This window comes from Dryobates pubescens, chromosome 2 (assembly GCF_014839835.1).
Source record: "Dryobates pubescens isolate bDryPub1 chromosome 2, bDryPub1.pri, whole genome shotgun sequence".
NCBI classification, from domain to species: domain Eukaryota; kingdom Metazoa; phylum Chordata; class Aves; order Piciformes; family Picidae; genus Dryobates; species Dryobates pubescens.
Window position 1 is genome coordinate 13,362,284 of NC_071613.1, and position 17,386 is coordinate 13,379,669.

Genomic DNA, 17,386 nt, shown 5'->3' on the forward strand with positions numbered 1-17,386 from the left:
ATGCTTGGGAGGAGAGAAGCCCTCTGGGTTGCCTCTTCAGCATTTCACTCATAGTATAGCTGAACCTCCAGATGTTTCTCATGGCCCTAGAAGCAGATTTCAACTCTCAGGCAAGACTGCAAAAAGATCCTAGAAAGTCTCTTCCACCAGACAGAAGTTCTTGGTAGTTGTGTGCTTTTGCTCTTTCAAAGCCCTGCAGCATTGGTTTCCTTCTGCAGCCACATAGCTACAGCAACCTTCTACTAACTCCCCTACCAGCAATGTGAAAACAACCCCTGAATGGGGGACACAACCACCAAGTATGACATGTGGGAAAGTTGCCTTTGGATTACATTGAAGTGTATCACCTATTTGAACAAGCTGCAGATCTTCACAGCTTGTAATTCTTCTCAACACACAACATAAAACCATGGCACATACCTCTCCATCTTCCATGTTTCAGTTACAAGCAGCAAGCTGTGTACCCTTTACAGGTTGAGAATGCATCTTCACAACGCACCACAACTGTTCCTAGGTTAAGAGACAACACCTATCATGAATGCCACTGCTAGTCCTCAACTAACTCCCAGTGGTCATTTATATCACTACTTACACATCTAAACATGAGGAGAGTCAAGCCTGCGACACCATCGATACAGAACTTCCACACTGTAATACTGAGTATTCTTCAAGATGTACCTGAAAGCTGTTGGCATGTCACACAGAAATATAGGACTGGTAGAGTATTAAAAGAAATTCTTCAGCCTCATCAGTTGCTTTTTATTCATTTTATTATAAAATAAATACAAACCAAAGCAGCGTTACAGAAATGTGTATTTAAGAAGTCTAGGTCTAAGCTGACTGGATCTGCCTAGAAGTTTTGAGGATAGGACCAATACAGAAGTCAGTTTCACAGAGAGGAAGTACAGCAAGGACCTTAAGGATGTCTTCCATATCAAGGTTGTACAGAGGAATCTGAAAGGCCAGAGATTCTCAGGTAGACAGAACTGTGTTTACTCACAAATTTCTTCAGCATCCGAAACCTTTTCACCTGAGCTTTGCAGCCTTGGCGTGACACATGCTTGAAGTACTTGCAATCTAAGCAAACAGAAAAGGGAAAACAAACACAAAACATTAAGTCAGGCAATGAAAGCAGCAAATACAAAATGCTTTAAGTAACATGCAACATCCAAGAAAGCTTTCAGTGAGGAAAGGTAAACAACTCATTCAAGACACACACACATTAGAGACTGACTTCAGCATTAAATCTACCTTCATCTGACCCAGCAAACATTCTGCATGATGTTACTATACGGCTGTGTCTTGCAAAACACTTTTCTCTCTTGTTTTCACTCTTCAAATAGACCAGGAAGTAAAATGTTTAGAGCATAAAGCAGAGAAAGAGATGCTCATGTTCTGATGTGGTGCTTGGGGATATGGTTTAGGTGAACTTCATTATCCTGAGGGTCTTTTCCAACCTGAATGTTTCTGTGATGCTGACAGCACCAGTCATAGAAACATCACTAAAGAAAAACAGAGCTGGAACAATTTTATTAGCCATGTGGAAATAAGAGCTGGAAGACATTTGACAACATCTGACTGAAAGGAAAAAAAGATCAATTGTTTTATGAAGCCCAGAAGATAAACTTGAAGAAAAGCTGAGGACACACAAGTTGCCTAGCAACTACTAGTCCAAACCATGACCTCCACATCATGGTTTAGTTGATTAGGTGGTGGTGGATGATAGGTTGGACACGATGATCTTGAAGGTCTCTTCCAACCTGGTTTATTCTATTCTCTCATTCTCAATTTAGCAGCTGCTTCTTGGCCTGATATTGCACCTAGCTTTGGTAGCATTTCAAAGAATGCTACTAAAGAGATCACAGCCTTCATATTCTTACAAAACTGATGGCTTCCACTCAATACCCACTCCCCTCCTCCTCTTTTCACGCAGAATCACAGAACAGTCTGGGTTGTAAGGGACCTCCAAAGGTCATCTAGTCCAAACCCCTCTGCACTAAGAAGAGGCATCCTCAACTCGATCAAGTTGCCCAGAGCCCTGCATTACAACTTCAAGGACCAGTTATTTGCAGAAGCACTGCCTAGGCTGGCATCCAGCAAGAAAATTCCCTGTAGTCCTCACAACATTCACTCAGGAGCACGCTGTGCATTTTTGAAGTTAAGACTTGAACCTTCAAACAAGGGAAATAGTACTGTGACTGCTCAACAAGGCAGGATAAAACAGAATTCTAAACCAGGATAAGGCAAGCTATGAAAAATATTCTCCTCTTCCAAAGAGCAAACAAATGTAAGCATTTTCCTGCTGTTCAGCTTCAAAGACAATCCTTCACAGAAGAAAGAAACTGCACTTGTTCCAAAGTGTAGATCAGCTGGATCCCGTTTAGTTCAGGCTAGAACTAAGCATCATTTCTGTTCTATATAGTGAAAAGGAAAGAACATTTAGTATTACCCTTTCCCAGCAAGATTCCAGCCACCACAGCTTTTTCATAGGAAAGGCTTTCATTTTCCTGCCAATTCCTTTTCGCTAAGTAACGGCTAAAATGGAAGGCTGGCCACCAGTCCTTTCTGGAGCTCCACTCTTGTTTGATCCAGTCAAGATGCTTCTCAGAGCTGGAAAAGAAATTACAGAAAAGCTTAAATTACCATAAAAAGAGGATCAGGAGACAATTTTGAAGTCACCTTGCTACAGGTCTCACATTGCTAGCATGGGCAGACTGACCTTACGCTGCTGACTGACCTTACGCTGCAGACTGAAACACTAAATAGAAATCACCTCTATTTTTAATCCCTGGCAACACTAGAAAAGCAGAGGTGAACTCCAGCAGTCTTACTTAGACTTGGAATTATGGTGTGAAATGAAGCAAGCCTTTGATTTGTGCCAGTTTGTCAATAGTAACAAGAAAGTTTCATCAAGCTTGTCAACAAATTAGTAGCACGAAAGGATTAGTTTGGCTTTAGAGGAGGTTTGTGTTACTTTGCGCATACTCAAACACTGTTATGTGATAGAGACCTCAAACCAAGCACTCGGACACTCAAACTATCTCACATAAGGAAGTGATATTCCCATAAAACCACCAAAATGCCCAGTGTTTTTCCAAGCTATTCTGGAGTGGTCTTCCAATACTTAAATGCAGATGAGAAACACAGAATGGTAGGGGTTGGAAGGGAGCTCCAGAAATTGAGTCCAACTCCCCAGCCAAAGCTGGGGCAGGTCACACAGGAATACATCCCAGGGGGTTTTGAAAGACTCCACCACCTCTCTGGGCAGCCTGTTCCAGTGCTCTGTCACCTTCACTGTAAAGAAGCATCTCCTCATGTTGAGGTGTTCTAGCTTGTACCCACTGTTCCTTGTCCTATTGCTGGGTACCACTGGAAAGAGACTGGCCCCTCCATCTTGACAGCCATCCCTCAGATATTTATAGACATTAAGATTCCCTCTCAGCCTTCTCTTTGAGATTGAACAGCCCCAGGTCTCTCAACCTCTCTTCACAGAAAAGATGTTCAAGTCCTACAATCACCCTTGCAGCTCTCTGTTGGACTCCTTCCAGCAGATCCCGGTCTCTTGAACTGGGGAGCCCTAATCTGGGCACAGTATTACAGGAGTGATAGAGTAGAGGGGAAGGAGAACCTCTCTAGACCTGAGGAGTATCATACCATTTCTACTAACTATGCAACCACACTCCCAGCTTTAACCCACTAGCTTCTAGTCCTTAACAGCAGATGCTGTGAAGGTGGCAATAAAACAGCAAAATAGGTCACATTAAGTACTGAACTAATTTACTGTAAACATACAGGGCTTAAATAGCACCCTGTTTGTTGGGTGAAGTCTAGACATTAGACCCTCTGGGCACAGATTGCATGGGATTACTACTTGTGAAATCAGAGGCCATGTCTGTCAGTGTTGGTGAGGACACAATCCCCAGGTGTTTTGGCTCAAGCTTTTAAGAATACACTTGCTACATTCTCCAACATTGCACAACACCCTGTAACTGTACAACAGTCTGAAATTAAACTCTTTCAGCTAAAGTTAAACCTCTTTGTGGAAAACACTGAATTTCACCATTCTCTTGCATTACCCAGTAAGTGTGACCCAGACCTTCAGCTGAAACCACCCCTCGGACAGGTTTAGCCTCTCCTGAGGGCGAAAATACCCAAACAGTTTTACCTAACAGGTTCTTTTCTCTAACAACAGGAACTCTGTCGCCTTCTACTTTCTGTAGCAGATCTGAATGTGCTGGTCCAGCTCGGTTCACTGAACCTCTACTCGCAATTGTCTCTTGTCAATTGCCTAAAGGTGGAGACTTGACACATTTGTTTGTAGCACAGTGCATCAGAGATACTTACATGACAATTTGTTTCATCTGCCTTGCCAAACAGCTCCAGGCTTTCAGGTTTTCCTTCCAGCCAGCATAATCCAAGGCTGCAAAAATAACTTCCAGTCCCAGTTGACGTTTTTTCCTTTTCTCTAGAAGAAGATTAGGCTGCTAAATTAATTCCTTAGATTGGGCTGAACTCATGAGTACAACAAGAGACAGTTTTCCATCCTGCTTCCCTAAATACTGCTCTTTTCCCTATTACTGAGGGTTCCCCTCATTGCCTCCTGCCTCTTCCAAAGAGATAAGGTTTCCTGGCTCTAGAGCATAACTCATACAAGAAACATTGTCCCTGCTCCCATTCTGCTCAAGAGGCACATAAAGGACTCCTCACTTATCCCACACTGCCTTGGTTACTGCAGCTGCTGTTTCCAGAGCTCACTAATCAATATTTCCAACTGGCTTCACTGATCAACATGTTCTTCCCACAGGAGGGGCACATGGTGCCTCTGGAACACTTTAAATCCTGAGGTGCTACCAAAACAATAAATTAATTACAAATCTGAGACTGATAGGAATAAAACATGCATTTCATATCAGTAGTTACATATCAGCACAGTTCTTAAAACAATTTCTTCATCTCCTTCAAAACTCAGACTGTCCTAATTAGCTATGGAAAGTTCACAAGTGTCATGCACGAACAGAAAAAGGTAGCTTCCAGCCAACAGGTTGTTTTTTTCCCCCTCCCAAAGAGAAAAAGCAAGAGAGGACAACCTTGATTCAAGGACATTTCACCATCTACTGACTTGCTGGGAGGTACCAGGTCACAGGAAGGCAGACAGCTTGGAATGAAACGGATCAGCATGGAGAAAACAGTCTCCAAATTGGAAGATGTTACCAGCTCGAAGAGAAAGCTCCCTCCAACAGCAGGAAGGTTTTTGCTCTTTGGTTAGTAACAATGAACTAAAAGCACAGAGCCATCTCAACTCCTCCAGAAGAGGAAGAAGAAATAAATCAGAGACCTGGTGGAGACTGACATTCAGAGTAGGGTACACTGTAACCACATATTAAGTTATTTTTGAGATCCTGACTGTGCCTTGGACCAGTTTGGATTGATCAGCCTTTAAAATGCAAAAGGGATTTGTTGCCAGCAGTTTGTAAATCCCTGCTCACACATCCAATTTAAAGGTTCCTGTGATGGGGGTTGTTGGGCTTCTTCCTTACCCAAGTTACTTTTAAAAGCATAAACCATCCTGAAGACTAATTTGAGACTACTGTTCTAGAATAATAGAAAGAGCAAAGGTATTCCAAGACTCACTTGATTTTTGAAGCATAGTATTAAATTCTATCATCAGCTCATGAGAAGGAACAATATCATGCAAGATCTGAAAAACAATACAGATAAAAATAAAACCCAGATACATTTGTTTGATTTGAAAACTTCTTGAAGACTTTTACCTTGATCAAGAGCAGCACAGGCTCCAGAGTATTTGGAGCTTTAGTTTGGAAGATGAAGCAATCTGGTACTAAGGTGCTTCAGCAAGGCCCTTGACACTGTCCCCAACAGCAAACTGCTGGCTAAGCTGTCAGCTCGTGGCTTGGACCACAACACTCTGTGCTAGGTTAGGAACTGGCTGGAGGGCCGAGCCCAGAGAGTGGTGGTGAATGGTGCCACATCCAGCTGGCGGCTGGGCACCAGTGGCATCCCTCAGCGATCGGTGCTGGGCCCCATCCTCTTTAACATCTTAATTGATGATATGGATGAGGGGGTTGAGTCAGTCATCAGCAAATTTGCAGAGGACACCAAGTTAGGAGCAGATGTTGGTCAGTTAGAGGGTAGAAAGGCTCTGCAGAGGAACCTCAACCGACTGGACAGATGGGCAGAGGCCACTGGGATGGCACTCAACAAGTCCAAGTGCCGGGTGCTGCACTTTGGCCACAACAACCCCATGCAGAGCTACAGGCTGGGGTCAGAGTGGCTGGAGAGCTGCCAAACAGAGAGGGACCTGGGGGTGCTGATTGACACCCGCCTAAACATGAGCCAGCAGTATGCCCAGGTGGCCAAGAGGGCCAATGGCATCCTGGCCTGGATTAGGAATAGTGTAGCCAGCAGGAGCAGGGAAGTCATTGTGCCCCTGTACTCAGCACTGGATGGGCCACACCTCGAGTACTGTGTCCAGTTCTGGGCCCCTCAGTTTAAGAAGGGCATAGAGACTCATGAACGTGTCCAGAGAAGGGCAACAAGGCTGGGGAGAGGCCTTGAGCACAAGCCCAACAAGGAGAGGCTGAGGGAGCTGGGATTGTTTAGCCTGGAGGAGGCTTAGGGGTGACCTCATTGCTCTCTACAACTACCTGAAAGGTGGTTGTAGCCAGGAAGGGGTTGGTCTCTTCTCCCAGGCAACCAGCACAAGGGGACACAGTCTCAAGCTGCACCAGGGGAAGTTTAGGCTCGGGGTGAGGAGAAAGTTCTTCACTGAGAGAGTTGTTCGCCATTGGAATGTGCTGCCCAGGGAGGTGGTGGAGTCACCGTCCCTGGAGATGTTCAAGAGGGGATTGGATGTGGCACTTGGAGCCATGGTCTAGTCATGAGGTCTGTGGTGACAGATTGGACTTGATGATCCTCGAGGTCTCTTCCAGCCTTAGTGATACTGTGATACTTAGGTCTATTTTTGCACATCTGTGGCACAATGGATAAAATACCTTAATGGCTGATGAGAAACACCGCTTGTGACAAATGAAATACTCCCAAGGAGCAGCCCAAATCCACAGCCAGCATCCCCTTTTTAGATGGCAGTATTATTTCTTTCTGAGGCCACTTCTAGCTCCCATCTACTGCTCTGCACATTAAACTGTGGTTTCTGCACACATCAAACCAGTTCTTTGGGTAGTCACTATCTTGTAAGAGACTAGAGTCTAAAGCTACTGCTAAAAAGCACTGACAAGATGGAATGTTACACATATAAGCTACAGTTGAAGCCTAAACTTCATAAAGCTGTTTTAAAACGCCTCAGAAGCACACTGGCGCCACCAAGTGTCAGAACAGTTTGCAAAACGTTGGTCTTGGGCTCTCCCTGCAAACAACGACCGAGGGCGAGAAAAGCAGCAATTTAAAAGCAGCTATACAAAAGCTTCAAACAGCAAGGCCTTGTCTGCCAACAGCCAGCAGAAATTAACTGGGGTTAGCTTAAATGCACAGCTCCTTGGAAACAAGCAGAGAAATTAATTGCTGGACAGGATCAATGTGAAGGAAATATCTAACAGTAACTTCTTCAGGGTTGTAAAAATCAAACTGTAACAGAAGTGTGTTACACACTAGACTGCTGATACAGCCTTCTGCAAGCACATAAACTCACTCTCTGAGCTTATTTATTGACTTTCAAGAAGTTATACCACCTATCAAAAGGCAAGCCACATTTGAATTCAAAGACAGCTGAACACTCCAGCTCAAGGACAAAGAACTGCTGGAGAGAGTCCAGCACATGGCCACTAAGATCCTGAGGAGACTGGAACATCTGTTATATGAGGAAAGGCTGAGAGAGATAGGGCTGATTAGTTTGGAGAAGAGGAGGCTGAGGGGGATCTCAGTAATGCTTACAAATATCTGAGGGGTGGATGTCAGAGAGATGGGGCCAGACTCTTCTCAGTGGTCCCCAATGACAGGACAAGAAGTAACAGATGAACTCAAACACAGGAAATTCCATCTAAACATGAGAAGGAAGTTCTTTACTTTGAGATTGGCAGAGCACTGGAACAGGTTCCCCTGAGAGGTGGTGGAGTCTCAGTCTCTGAAGACTTTCAAGGCCTGCCTGGACATGTTCTTATGTGATCCTGCTCTGGCAGAGAGGTTGGTGCTAATCACAGAATCAACAAGGTTGGAAAAGACCTCAAAGATCATCAAGTCCAACCTGTCACCCAACACCTCATGACTACTAAACCATGGCACCAAGTGCCACGTCCAATCTACTCTTGAACACCTCCAGGGACAGTGACTCCACCACCTCCCTGGGCAGCACATCCCAATGGCTAACAACTCTCTCTGGGAAGAACTTTCTCCTCACCTCCAGCCTGAACTTCCCCTGGCACAGTTTGAGACTGTGTCCTCTTGTTCTGGTGTTGGTTGCCTGGGAGAAGAGACCAACCCTCACCTGGCTACAACCTCCGAAGTAGTTGTAGACAGCAATAAGGTCTCCCCTGAGCCTCCTCTTCTCCAAGCTAAACAACCCCAGCTCCCTCAGCCTCTCCTCATAGGGCTTGTGCTCGAGGCCTCTCCCCAGCCTTGTTGCCCTTCTCTGGACACGTTCAAGAGTCTCAATGTCCTTCTTAAATTGAGGGGCCCAGAACTGGACAGAGGACTCAAGGTGTGGCCTAACTGGTGCTGAATACAGGGGCACAATGACCTCCCTGCTTCTGCTGGCCACATAATGATCTTCAGAGATCCCTTCCAACCCCTATTGTTCTGTGACAGAAAAGGATACTATTTGCCCCCCATTTGTGTCCCTCCCATTAACTTTCCTCTAACCCTCTGCTTTCCACAAGGAATACAACAAGGTAAATAATATTAAAGGAGCTCAAATGACCCAAATTGTCAGACCACCATACAACATGAATGACCGCAGACTGTACCTACTACACAGTGTGTACCTTCAGTGCAGATATGAGTGATTTCTTTGATTCACCATGTCTCTTCAGGAACTGATAGAGGTAAACGTGAGCATTGGGATTAGCAGGAAACTTGGAGTTGTAGGCATATTCATTTAGCACTTGGTGGGCTTCATTGTGGTCTCCATAGAATTCCAACAGCTGAAAGAAGTCAAGTCTGCCATTAGTTTGTCACATGTCAGCAATCAAAGTCTTACAATTAATTTTGGGCTGCCACAGAACTACCCAATAGCACAGGCTGTGACTTAGAGTGCAGCATATTGGGCAAGACTAAGTCCAGCATATTTTCCTGTGAGTGGTTACTCTCATCACAGATGGACAAAATTCACACACAGAAGCTGCTACAGGAGAAGATTCCTTCAACAAGTAATTGGCAAAGAACTACCAGTGCTTGCTCACTGGAAAGAGACACCATCAGCTCTTTAAAGATAAAAGCTCAATGAAAGAGCTTGGCAGCTGTCAGCACCACCATTCCATAAAGTGTGCTTAGGGAAGTCAGTCACTTGCAGAAAGTAAAGCATTTTTTAAATATCCTGAGATTAAGAAATACCAATTTCTTAACCTGAAATTAATTGCAAATTCTAAGCAGGTTAGGGGGCCTACAAGAAGGCTGGGGGGGTACTTCTTAGGATCTCAGGTAGTGATAGGACTAGGGGGAATGGAATGCAGCTGGAGGTGGGGAGATTCAGACTGGAAGTGAGGAAGAAGTTCTTCACCATGAGAGTGGTGAAGCCCTGGAATGGGTTGTCCAGGGAGGTAGTTGAGGCCCCATCCCTGGAGGTGTTTAAGGCCAGACTGGATGAGGCTCTGGCCAGCCTGATCAAGTGTGAGGTGTCCCTGCCCACGGCAGTGGGGTTGGAACTAGATGATCTTTGTGGTCCCTTCCAACCCTGACTGATTCTATGATTCTATGAAAAGTAAAAGAAAAAAGAATGAACCCAAAATAAAACAAACAGAAAAAAAAAACTCTATCAGAACAGAGGGGCTGCATATTTGGTGTCTTTCACATTTCATGTACCCAGAAAAACAGTGCCCTGCCAAAAAAAGAGAGAAATTGTTTCCAGGAATTCAAAGCAAGCAGCTGTGCTCCAATTTCTGTCCTATCTCCATGCAAACAAAACATGCAGGCTGTTTGTCTATTTCTTTTGCTTGGCAATGCACAGAGAAGTCTTTTTTTTTTTTTTGTACTCTCTGCAGGCTCTTCAGTTCTACCAGGAGTAAAGTGTGCTCTAAATCACAGCCTGTGAGACACACATATAGATGTGTGTTTTAACAATGCTTTGTTGTCACCCACACAGATTAAAAAAAAACCCTGCAGACAGACATTTGAATGAAAGTCAGACAGGTAAACACAAGAGGAAGGTGTCTGTAAACCATGCCCTTACATCCACATAGCATTTCACAAAGAGATCCCAGACTCCAGGTATTTTAATAATCTCCTGTAAGCTCACTGCTGCCTTCCGAAAGCAATTGTGCATTTCCTGTTCAACAGCCAAGTCTTCAAAGCCATCCTGGCCTACCAAAACATGAAAGACAGACACAAAATCAGTTCAAAGTGGTGCACCCACGAGATGATCACGTTTTACTACAGCAGGACCTCAGAGGGCAAGCCTGTAAGAAAAGAGGCCTCGGTTTCCTCAGTATTGAAACAAGTTTTAAACCACTCTTGTTCAAATTTATCACCACCCAATTCCATCTTACAGGGCATGATGGGCAGCATTCCAAGAGAAGATGCTACCAGCACAAGGCTGAGTTTTAATCTGCTGCTAGTCATACCATTCTGCCTCATGCCAGCTTCAAAATGAAAGTGCTGGCTGGAGAAAAAAATACCAGGGGGCTTGAAGGTGAGATTCTAACATGGGAGGCTTCCTGTTCCTGCTTTCGGGTTCTGGGATTTTGGCTGTTGGCTCTCTTCTGCTGAGATGGCAGCAGGACAGGGAGGGATGGGAGAATAACTCCCTGGCTGGGGTTTTTAGCTCTCTTGCTGCTGCTTTCTGCCGTGCTTTTTCTGCAAACAGGCTCATGCAACTGTGCATTAGGGTTTAATGAACAGATGTTAACTCATTTGTTCATTGAATTCTTATCTCAATGTGGCAGTACATCCAAAGCCCCTCCTGTCCCCCTCGAGAAAACAGGACGGGGGAAGCAGAGAAGCTGGGATAGAGGAAGCCAGGGGTAGACACCCCTCCAGCCCAGGGCTGTGGGTCAGCAAGACTCACATAAGCCCTTCTCCCAGGCCACATACCCTGCCAGGCACAGGAAGACAGACCCCATGCTGGGACAAGCGTGGGCAAAGGAACAGATCTTTACCTGTTCCTGATGCCTACTTCTTTTGCCTGACTTCAGACATGCTCTCCATGGTGACATCTGACAATAATTAGGTGGTTCTCATGAAAATGGGTCAGTTGCAGAGTGAGAGAGCCCTTTCTCTTGGGTCTTCCCCCACCACACACGTGGACTAAGCAGCTGTAGCAGCTCAGGAGGGTTCTCCAATAAAAAGGGATGAAAAGAGGAATTTGCACAATCAGCAAACAAGATTGTGAGTATTTGATATATTCCTGAAGTCCCCAGGAAGTTCCTTCCTTTTGTAAGTGGGGTAATGTGGTAGAGTTTTAGGCTATGCCTTGAAAATTTTTCACAGATCTTGAACAGAAAAGTAGTAAAATGTAAATAAATCACTACTGGGTGTAAAAAGGACAGCAGCAAGTTTAACTGAATCCAAGGCACTATCTTTAAAGAAACTGAAACAAGCTGGGAGCTGGGGGGGGCTTTTGCCAGCCCCCCAAATTCTGGCAGCAGTCAAGCACTTTTACACCTATTGTGCCAAAGGAATGTATTCACTTGCAGCAATGACCATTATTTTAGTGTTGCATACTGGGTATAAGAAATGTTTCACAAGAGCATCTCAGGACACTTTGGAGAGCTGCTGATCAGTGTGCTGTTTTGGCACCACCATTGTTGCATCCACATCAAATTCTGAAAGGAAATGTGTCATTGCAAACTGTGGCGCCTGCATGGGCAAGCTGGGAGTTCACAGCTCAACACAAATCACTTACCATGCTCTAAAAGGATGTTCTTCTGCTTACGCCACCTGTAGTAGTCCAGCAGTCCCCTGTAGGCCTGAATCAGTTTCTTTTCTTTATCCTGAATGGCTGTTTGTTCTCCAAACCTCCAACTTTCTGCCAGGGACAGGACTTGGTAAGCTTCATCTATTAGTCCATTACACAGGAGGTAAAATGTGTGCTCTAGGCAGATCTGCAATTCAGATAGTCCAGACCACAATGTTTCAGATCACAAATGGAGAGATTCTCATCAATACAGCAATGAAGAGATTCACTACTCACAGGCACATGAAATATAGCAAACAGTTAAAGTATTTTAATTAGAAGGGCATTTTATGGTTTTTTTTGTCCAAACAGTTATCTTTACAAGGAATTTTGGAGAAGAATGGAGGACTGCCCAGGGAGGTGGTGGAGTCACCATCCCTGGAAGTGTTCAAGAAATGCATGGACTTTGGGATATGGTAGTCTTAGGTTGAAGACTGGACCCAACAATCTTAAAGGTCTCTTACAATTGAAATGATTATATAACTGGGAGAATACAAGTGTCACTGGTGGCAGAGAGATGAGCCAAGAACCTAATAATTTTTCCTGTCTGAAGATGCTGGAGACATATGCAAAGATGTATCCCTGGGAAAGAAAAGGGGCTCTTAGAATACATGGAGCAGAAAGTCTCACATCAGGTGGTAAGACTCTCAGTGGTATTTATCCAGGCAACAGAAAGCAGCTGTCTCAAAAACCTGCTTGTCAGTAACAGGTGTATCTATTTAAGAAGATGAAGGAGTGATCTGATGAAATCCAGTTGGGTTACATCTGCTGATTTTTCATTTCCCCACCCAGCTGCAGAACACTTGGAGGGATGTCCTACCAGCTTATCGTGCCAGTCTGGCGTTGGATGAAAGACTAAACCTTTGGCTAGCTCTGGTAAACTCTCACAGAGCTTCTGTTGAAGGCTTTGAACAAATACAACAGAATTCAAGACAAAAGCATCTTCACAAGTGAGAAACAGCAAAAGAAACAAACAAAAAAGGTTTGAACAAGCCACCACAGCAAATAACTACAGCTGAGAGACAAAGAGGGCCACAGTATAAGACCCTCCCCTGAGCATACAGGTTAGCTACTGGAAAAGTGAGCAGGTAATGATGACAATACTTAAATAGGACTCTGCACAGTGGCCAAATTAAGGACTGGAAAGAAAAAACTTGGCAGATGTTCATGTATAACAAGGTGTTCCTGGAGCATGCATGAAAATAATTCAGCTGTTTCAAATTAGAAGATGAAAGGACCTAAGCTCTTCCAAGGACTGACAACCTGCATCTGTGATCCAATATACAGACCAAATGTGATATTGTCCTGGTTTGAGGCCAGACAGATCCTCTGTTGCCCCAAGAAGGGGCAAAAGAATGACACACAAATGGATTGCCAAGTGATGGGAAGTTTAAATGGAAAAAGCAGTAAGTGTTTTACAGAAACTACAAAGCATAGTGACAAAAGAATCCCAAACTGTACAGAGTCCCTTACAGCACACCCAAAGGGCCTCCCAACACTTCCCTTCTCCCCACCTGAGGGTCTACCCAAAAACCCCCAGGGCTCTTTCTTCCCTGCCCACTGCCAGGCTAGTCTCAGCTGGCCAGGTCTGAAACTGTCACCACCCCCTTCTCCTCCTGGCATTAGGCCCAGCCAGGCCTAAGAGCCTTGAGATACTCCCCCAGCGTTACCTGACAGAGAGCATCTCCCAGAGGAGCAGAGAGGGAAGAAAGAGGAGGAGAATGACTTTGCAGATGGATTTATAGGGTGCAGGATTTATGGGTAGAAATAAGCTGTTTCCTGTGTCCACCTTACTGGGTTGGATGCTCAGGACACCGGAGGTGTAGCTTATGTGGCAGTAACAGGAGGCACCCAGCCTGAACTGCCACAGCTACAGTTAGGCAGAGAAAAACCTTTACAATATCATGCAACTGCTAACTCAGGTGTATTGTTTTTGACACCCCTGCCAGTAAAGCATTTCAGGAGAGAATCAGAAGCTAACCTTTAAGCAAGCATTTAGGTAAACATGGGAAATCATCAAGACTGCACAATTCTACACAAAGAGAGTGATTGCCCATTGGAATGGGCTGCCCGGGGAGGTGGTGGAGTCACCATCAATAGAGGTGTTCAGGAGGAGATTTGATAGGGTGCTAGGAAATGGTTTAGTTGATTGGGTGGTGTTGGATGATAGGTTGGACACAATGATCTTGAAGGTCTCTTCCAACCTGGTTTATTCTATTTACTAAGCACACTTACCTTCAAATACCTCTTTAATCCTGAAGTTTTCATCTGTTCTATGAAAGAGTTGAATTCTTTAACGCTGCCATCGGAATGGTGCCACAAAATCTCAGCTCCCATTCTCCAAATCATCTGTTGAAAGGGAGAAACATTCAAAAACCACCTCAGTACAAAAGTGGCAAGTCACCACACATACAGTCCTATCAAACTTACTTTAAGATATGAAAAAAAAAATTTACATTTGAAGTGCAAATTAAAAATTAACACTAAGTGTTACCTACTGCTATGGTAATCAACATAATCACCAAGACTTTTATGGGCAGTAGGTGCTTCAGAGCTGCTCATTATGAATGCAGTACTCCAGCAAAGCTTGTGAGAACTGCATTTGTCAAAAGGTCCCTCCTCCTGCTGCTGAAAAATTATGTTCCCCTTTGATATAATCTTGCTGAGACACAAGGGACACAATTCTTTTGGAAGAATTAACTTGGTAATGAAGATTATTTCCAATTAGATCTACAAGATCTGCCTACACAAGGTAACCAAACATTCCAGCAGGTTAATCCCTGTTCAAACACTCCATTTAACAGCTCTGATCCTTTCCTCCTGCTTCTGCCAGGAGTCCTTGCAAGTACTAAAGGAGCTGGTAAAAAAGTCAAATAGGCCTCTGACTTTCAAATGGGTTCTGACTGATGGGAGACCACCAGCACACTATTACTGCTTTTCCATTGTCAGTAAATTACTTTACAATGGCTTCTCATAGATGCAACATTTACACTAAGCCAAGTGTCCATCTGCTGTGACAAGAGCCTAGGTAAAAAACACAAAACAACAACAACAACAACAAATAATCAAAAGAAGACAATCAAACAAAACAACCCCCTGCCAAAAAGGAACAGCCTGCAAGCCCAGAGAACCTGTCAGGAGCACTGAACACTCTGTCAGGAGAAACAGCAGACAACAGTGCAGTTTCTCAGCACCCCTGAAAGCAAGATCTCAGCAGAATCCAAGCTCTGTGAGGACTGGTTAAACCCAAGGAGAGGCAGACTTTTATTGAGCAATTGGACAGTGTGTTGCCTTAAGCATTACCAATTATGAGGTCTGGTGTATTTTCTGCAGCCTGCCATTCCAGGGTTTTTACATCAGCATCTGAATAGCTGCTTATTTGCTTTTGGAAGCATCAATCTCTCTTGTTTTTAATGAAAGCAGTTTATGAAAGTAACTTAACCTTTCAGGTCTTACCTCTGATACTTCTTTTCCCCAATTATAGAAAAAAAAAAGTCAAGCCTGTAATTATCCAAGATGAATGTTGGTCATGAAGCATTATACCTTTTTAGAAGTAACTTTTTCAACTACAAAATAATTCTGTTAAGGGACACTGGCTTACCTCTGATGGACCCACAGATTCTCTAGAGAAGTCTTTCTCTAGTGACTCAATATAGTAGGTCAGAAACTCTGCAGCCCTCTTCCACTGCTGTCGTAGCATGGCATCCTGAATGTATCTTAAACACGCTTCCTTGCTCTTCCTGAAGTCTGATTTATGGTCACGCCGAGACACTAAACAATAGAAACAAAACAAACAAATCAACAAAGGCCACAACTATCACAGCCCCTACTCAGGCACCATTTCAGTCTCTCTCTCACATGCTCTTCCTCAGGCAACAGAGAACGCGATTTTAAGCTACATGGGTCTGAAATTAAACACACCCTAATAGCCTGCAGGGAAGCACGGCTATGTCAGCAGTGGGAAATACAATATGAAAAAGCATTTTCCACAAGAAGCACACAGCTGCAGGCATCTGAAAGAGTGAAAAGCCCACCATTACACACTGTTGTTCTACCAGAACTAGACCACAGTGCTTTGATCACTTCACCGTACATTTTGGGGACAACTCTTTTGCCTTACTAATCATTACCCAACTTTTGGGGACTGCCTACTCATAGATCTAGCCTAACCTCGGAGTTCGTAAGAAAATAAAACCCACAAGATAAAGCATTACGAAATTATACACAAGGGGCATGGCTACTGTAGTTAAAAGAAAGTTACTGAGAAGTCATCTGACATGGACAAGGTGTTTCGCTACAAAGCTGTTTTGAAACAACATCTCCCGAGGCTTTCCAGTCACCTGCACCCACAACATCTTCTTTGTCAGTCACCGCATCGACCTTCATTTGATGCGCACCAGCCGCCTCCAGGCCCCTCGCATGCTGCCGGGCAGCCCATACGCTACAGGGAAGGGGCACCAGGAACCCCAACCGGCCCAGCTCGGAGGGACATCCGAAACGCGGAGAGAGGAGGCCGGGCACGCAGAGGCCAGGAAAAGAGGCACGGCGTAGCCCAGGGAGCCGCGGTCGTCGGGCGGGAACAAGCAGGAAGAGCCGGAGCCGCGGCAGGGCAGATCTGCGCTTACCCGGCTGGTAGAGGTGCGGCGGGAGGAACGGCAGGTGCAGGGCAGGCAGCAGGGCGCTCGTCTCCTGCGCAGCAAGACTCTTCGCCGCCGCGGCTGCCGCCAGTTCCTCCTCCTCCTCCTCCAGAAAGCTGTCCATGGCGCCGCAGGCAGACCCCCACACCCGCACTAATGGTGCCTCACCGCCCGGCTGCAGCGAGCAGCGCCCATCTTCGACCCTGGGAGGCGACTCCGCTGTAAGGATATCTCACAACCCTCTGGCCACTCCAAGCTAACCCAGCCAAACCGCGAAACACGGCCTCCAGACGGTCTCAAGACGGCTTGGCGGGAGACGCGTTCAACAAGGACCGCTTCCTGCAGCGTGCCAGGCGGCGCATGCGCGCTAGCAACCGTGGCGCGGCCGCCACCATGCTGGGGGTTGGCGGGGGGAGGACTCCTGCGCGCATGCGGACTGAGGGAGGTTGGACGCCGCCGGCTCGCCATCATGCCATCAGGCAACGTTCCTCGTACGCCTGCGCAGTGAGCGAGGTGGCTGGCGTGGCGGCTGTCGTCTTGGTCACGCCAGGCCAGGCGGTGCCTACACTTCTTTGCTTTGAATTTGTCTTGTAAAAAGTGTCCATTTTCCTCGGTGCTTCCTTCGGTTAGGGGTTCCGGGGGCTGGCCAGAAAGCGGTGCAGGCCTCGGG

General features: G+C 45.4%; 1 protein-coding gene across 1 annotated transcript; it reads right to left on the bottom strand.

Annotated features, from left to right (window-relative positions):
• Positions 1-820: 820 nt before the first annotated feature.
• Positions 821-16,932, bottom strand: TAF1A (TATA-box binding protein associated factor, RNA polymerase I subunit A). The gene is made up of 10 exons (XM_009901202.2): positions 16,705-16,932; positions 15,681-15,850; positions 14,315-14,428; positions 12,029-12,227; positions 10,358-10,488; positions 8,955-9,113; positions 5,632-5,698; positions 4,345-4,465; positions 2,450-2,610; positions 821-1,077 (listed from the first exon to the last, which is right to left on the bottom strand). The coding sequence occupies exons 1-10, from the start codon at positions 16,838-16,840 to the stop codon at positions 935-937; spliced, it is 1,401 nt and encodes a 466-aa protein (XP_009899504.2). The 5' UTR covers positions 16,841-16,932; the 3' UTR covers positions 821-934.
• Between the last annotated feature and the right edge of the window lie 454 nt (positions 16,933-17,386).

Excerpts from the sequence above, each read along its gene's own strand:
- TAF1A (XM_009901202.2), bottom strand. The coding sequence starts at position 16,840 with ATGGACAGCTTTCTGGAGGAGGAGGAGGAGGAACTGGCGGCAGCCGCG. Across the intron at positions 14,429-15,680 it reads AATCTGTGGGTCCATCAGAG|ATGATTTGGAGAATGGGAGC; the intron begins GTAAGCCAGTGT and ends CCCTTTCAACAG. Across the intron at positions 1,078-2,449 it reads TGGAATCTTGCTGGGAAAGG|ATTGCAAGTACTTCAAGCAT; the intron begins GTAATACTAAAT and ends CTGTTTGCTTAG.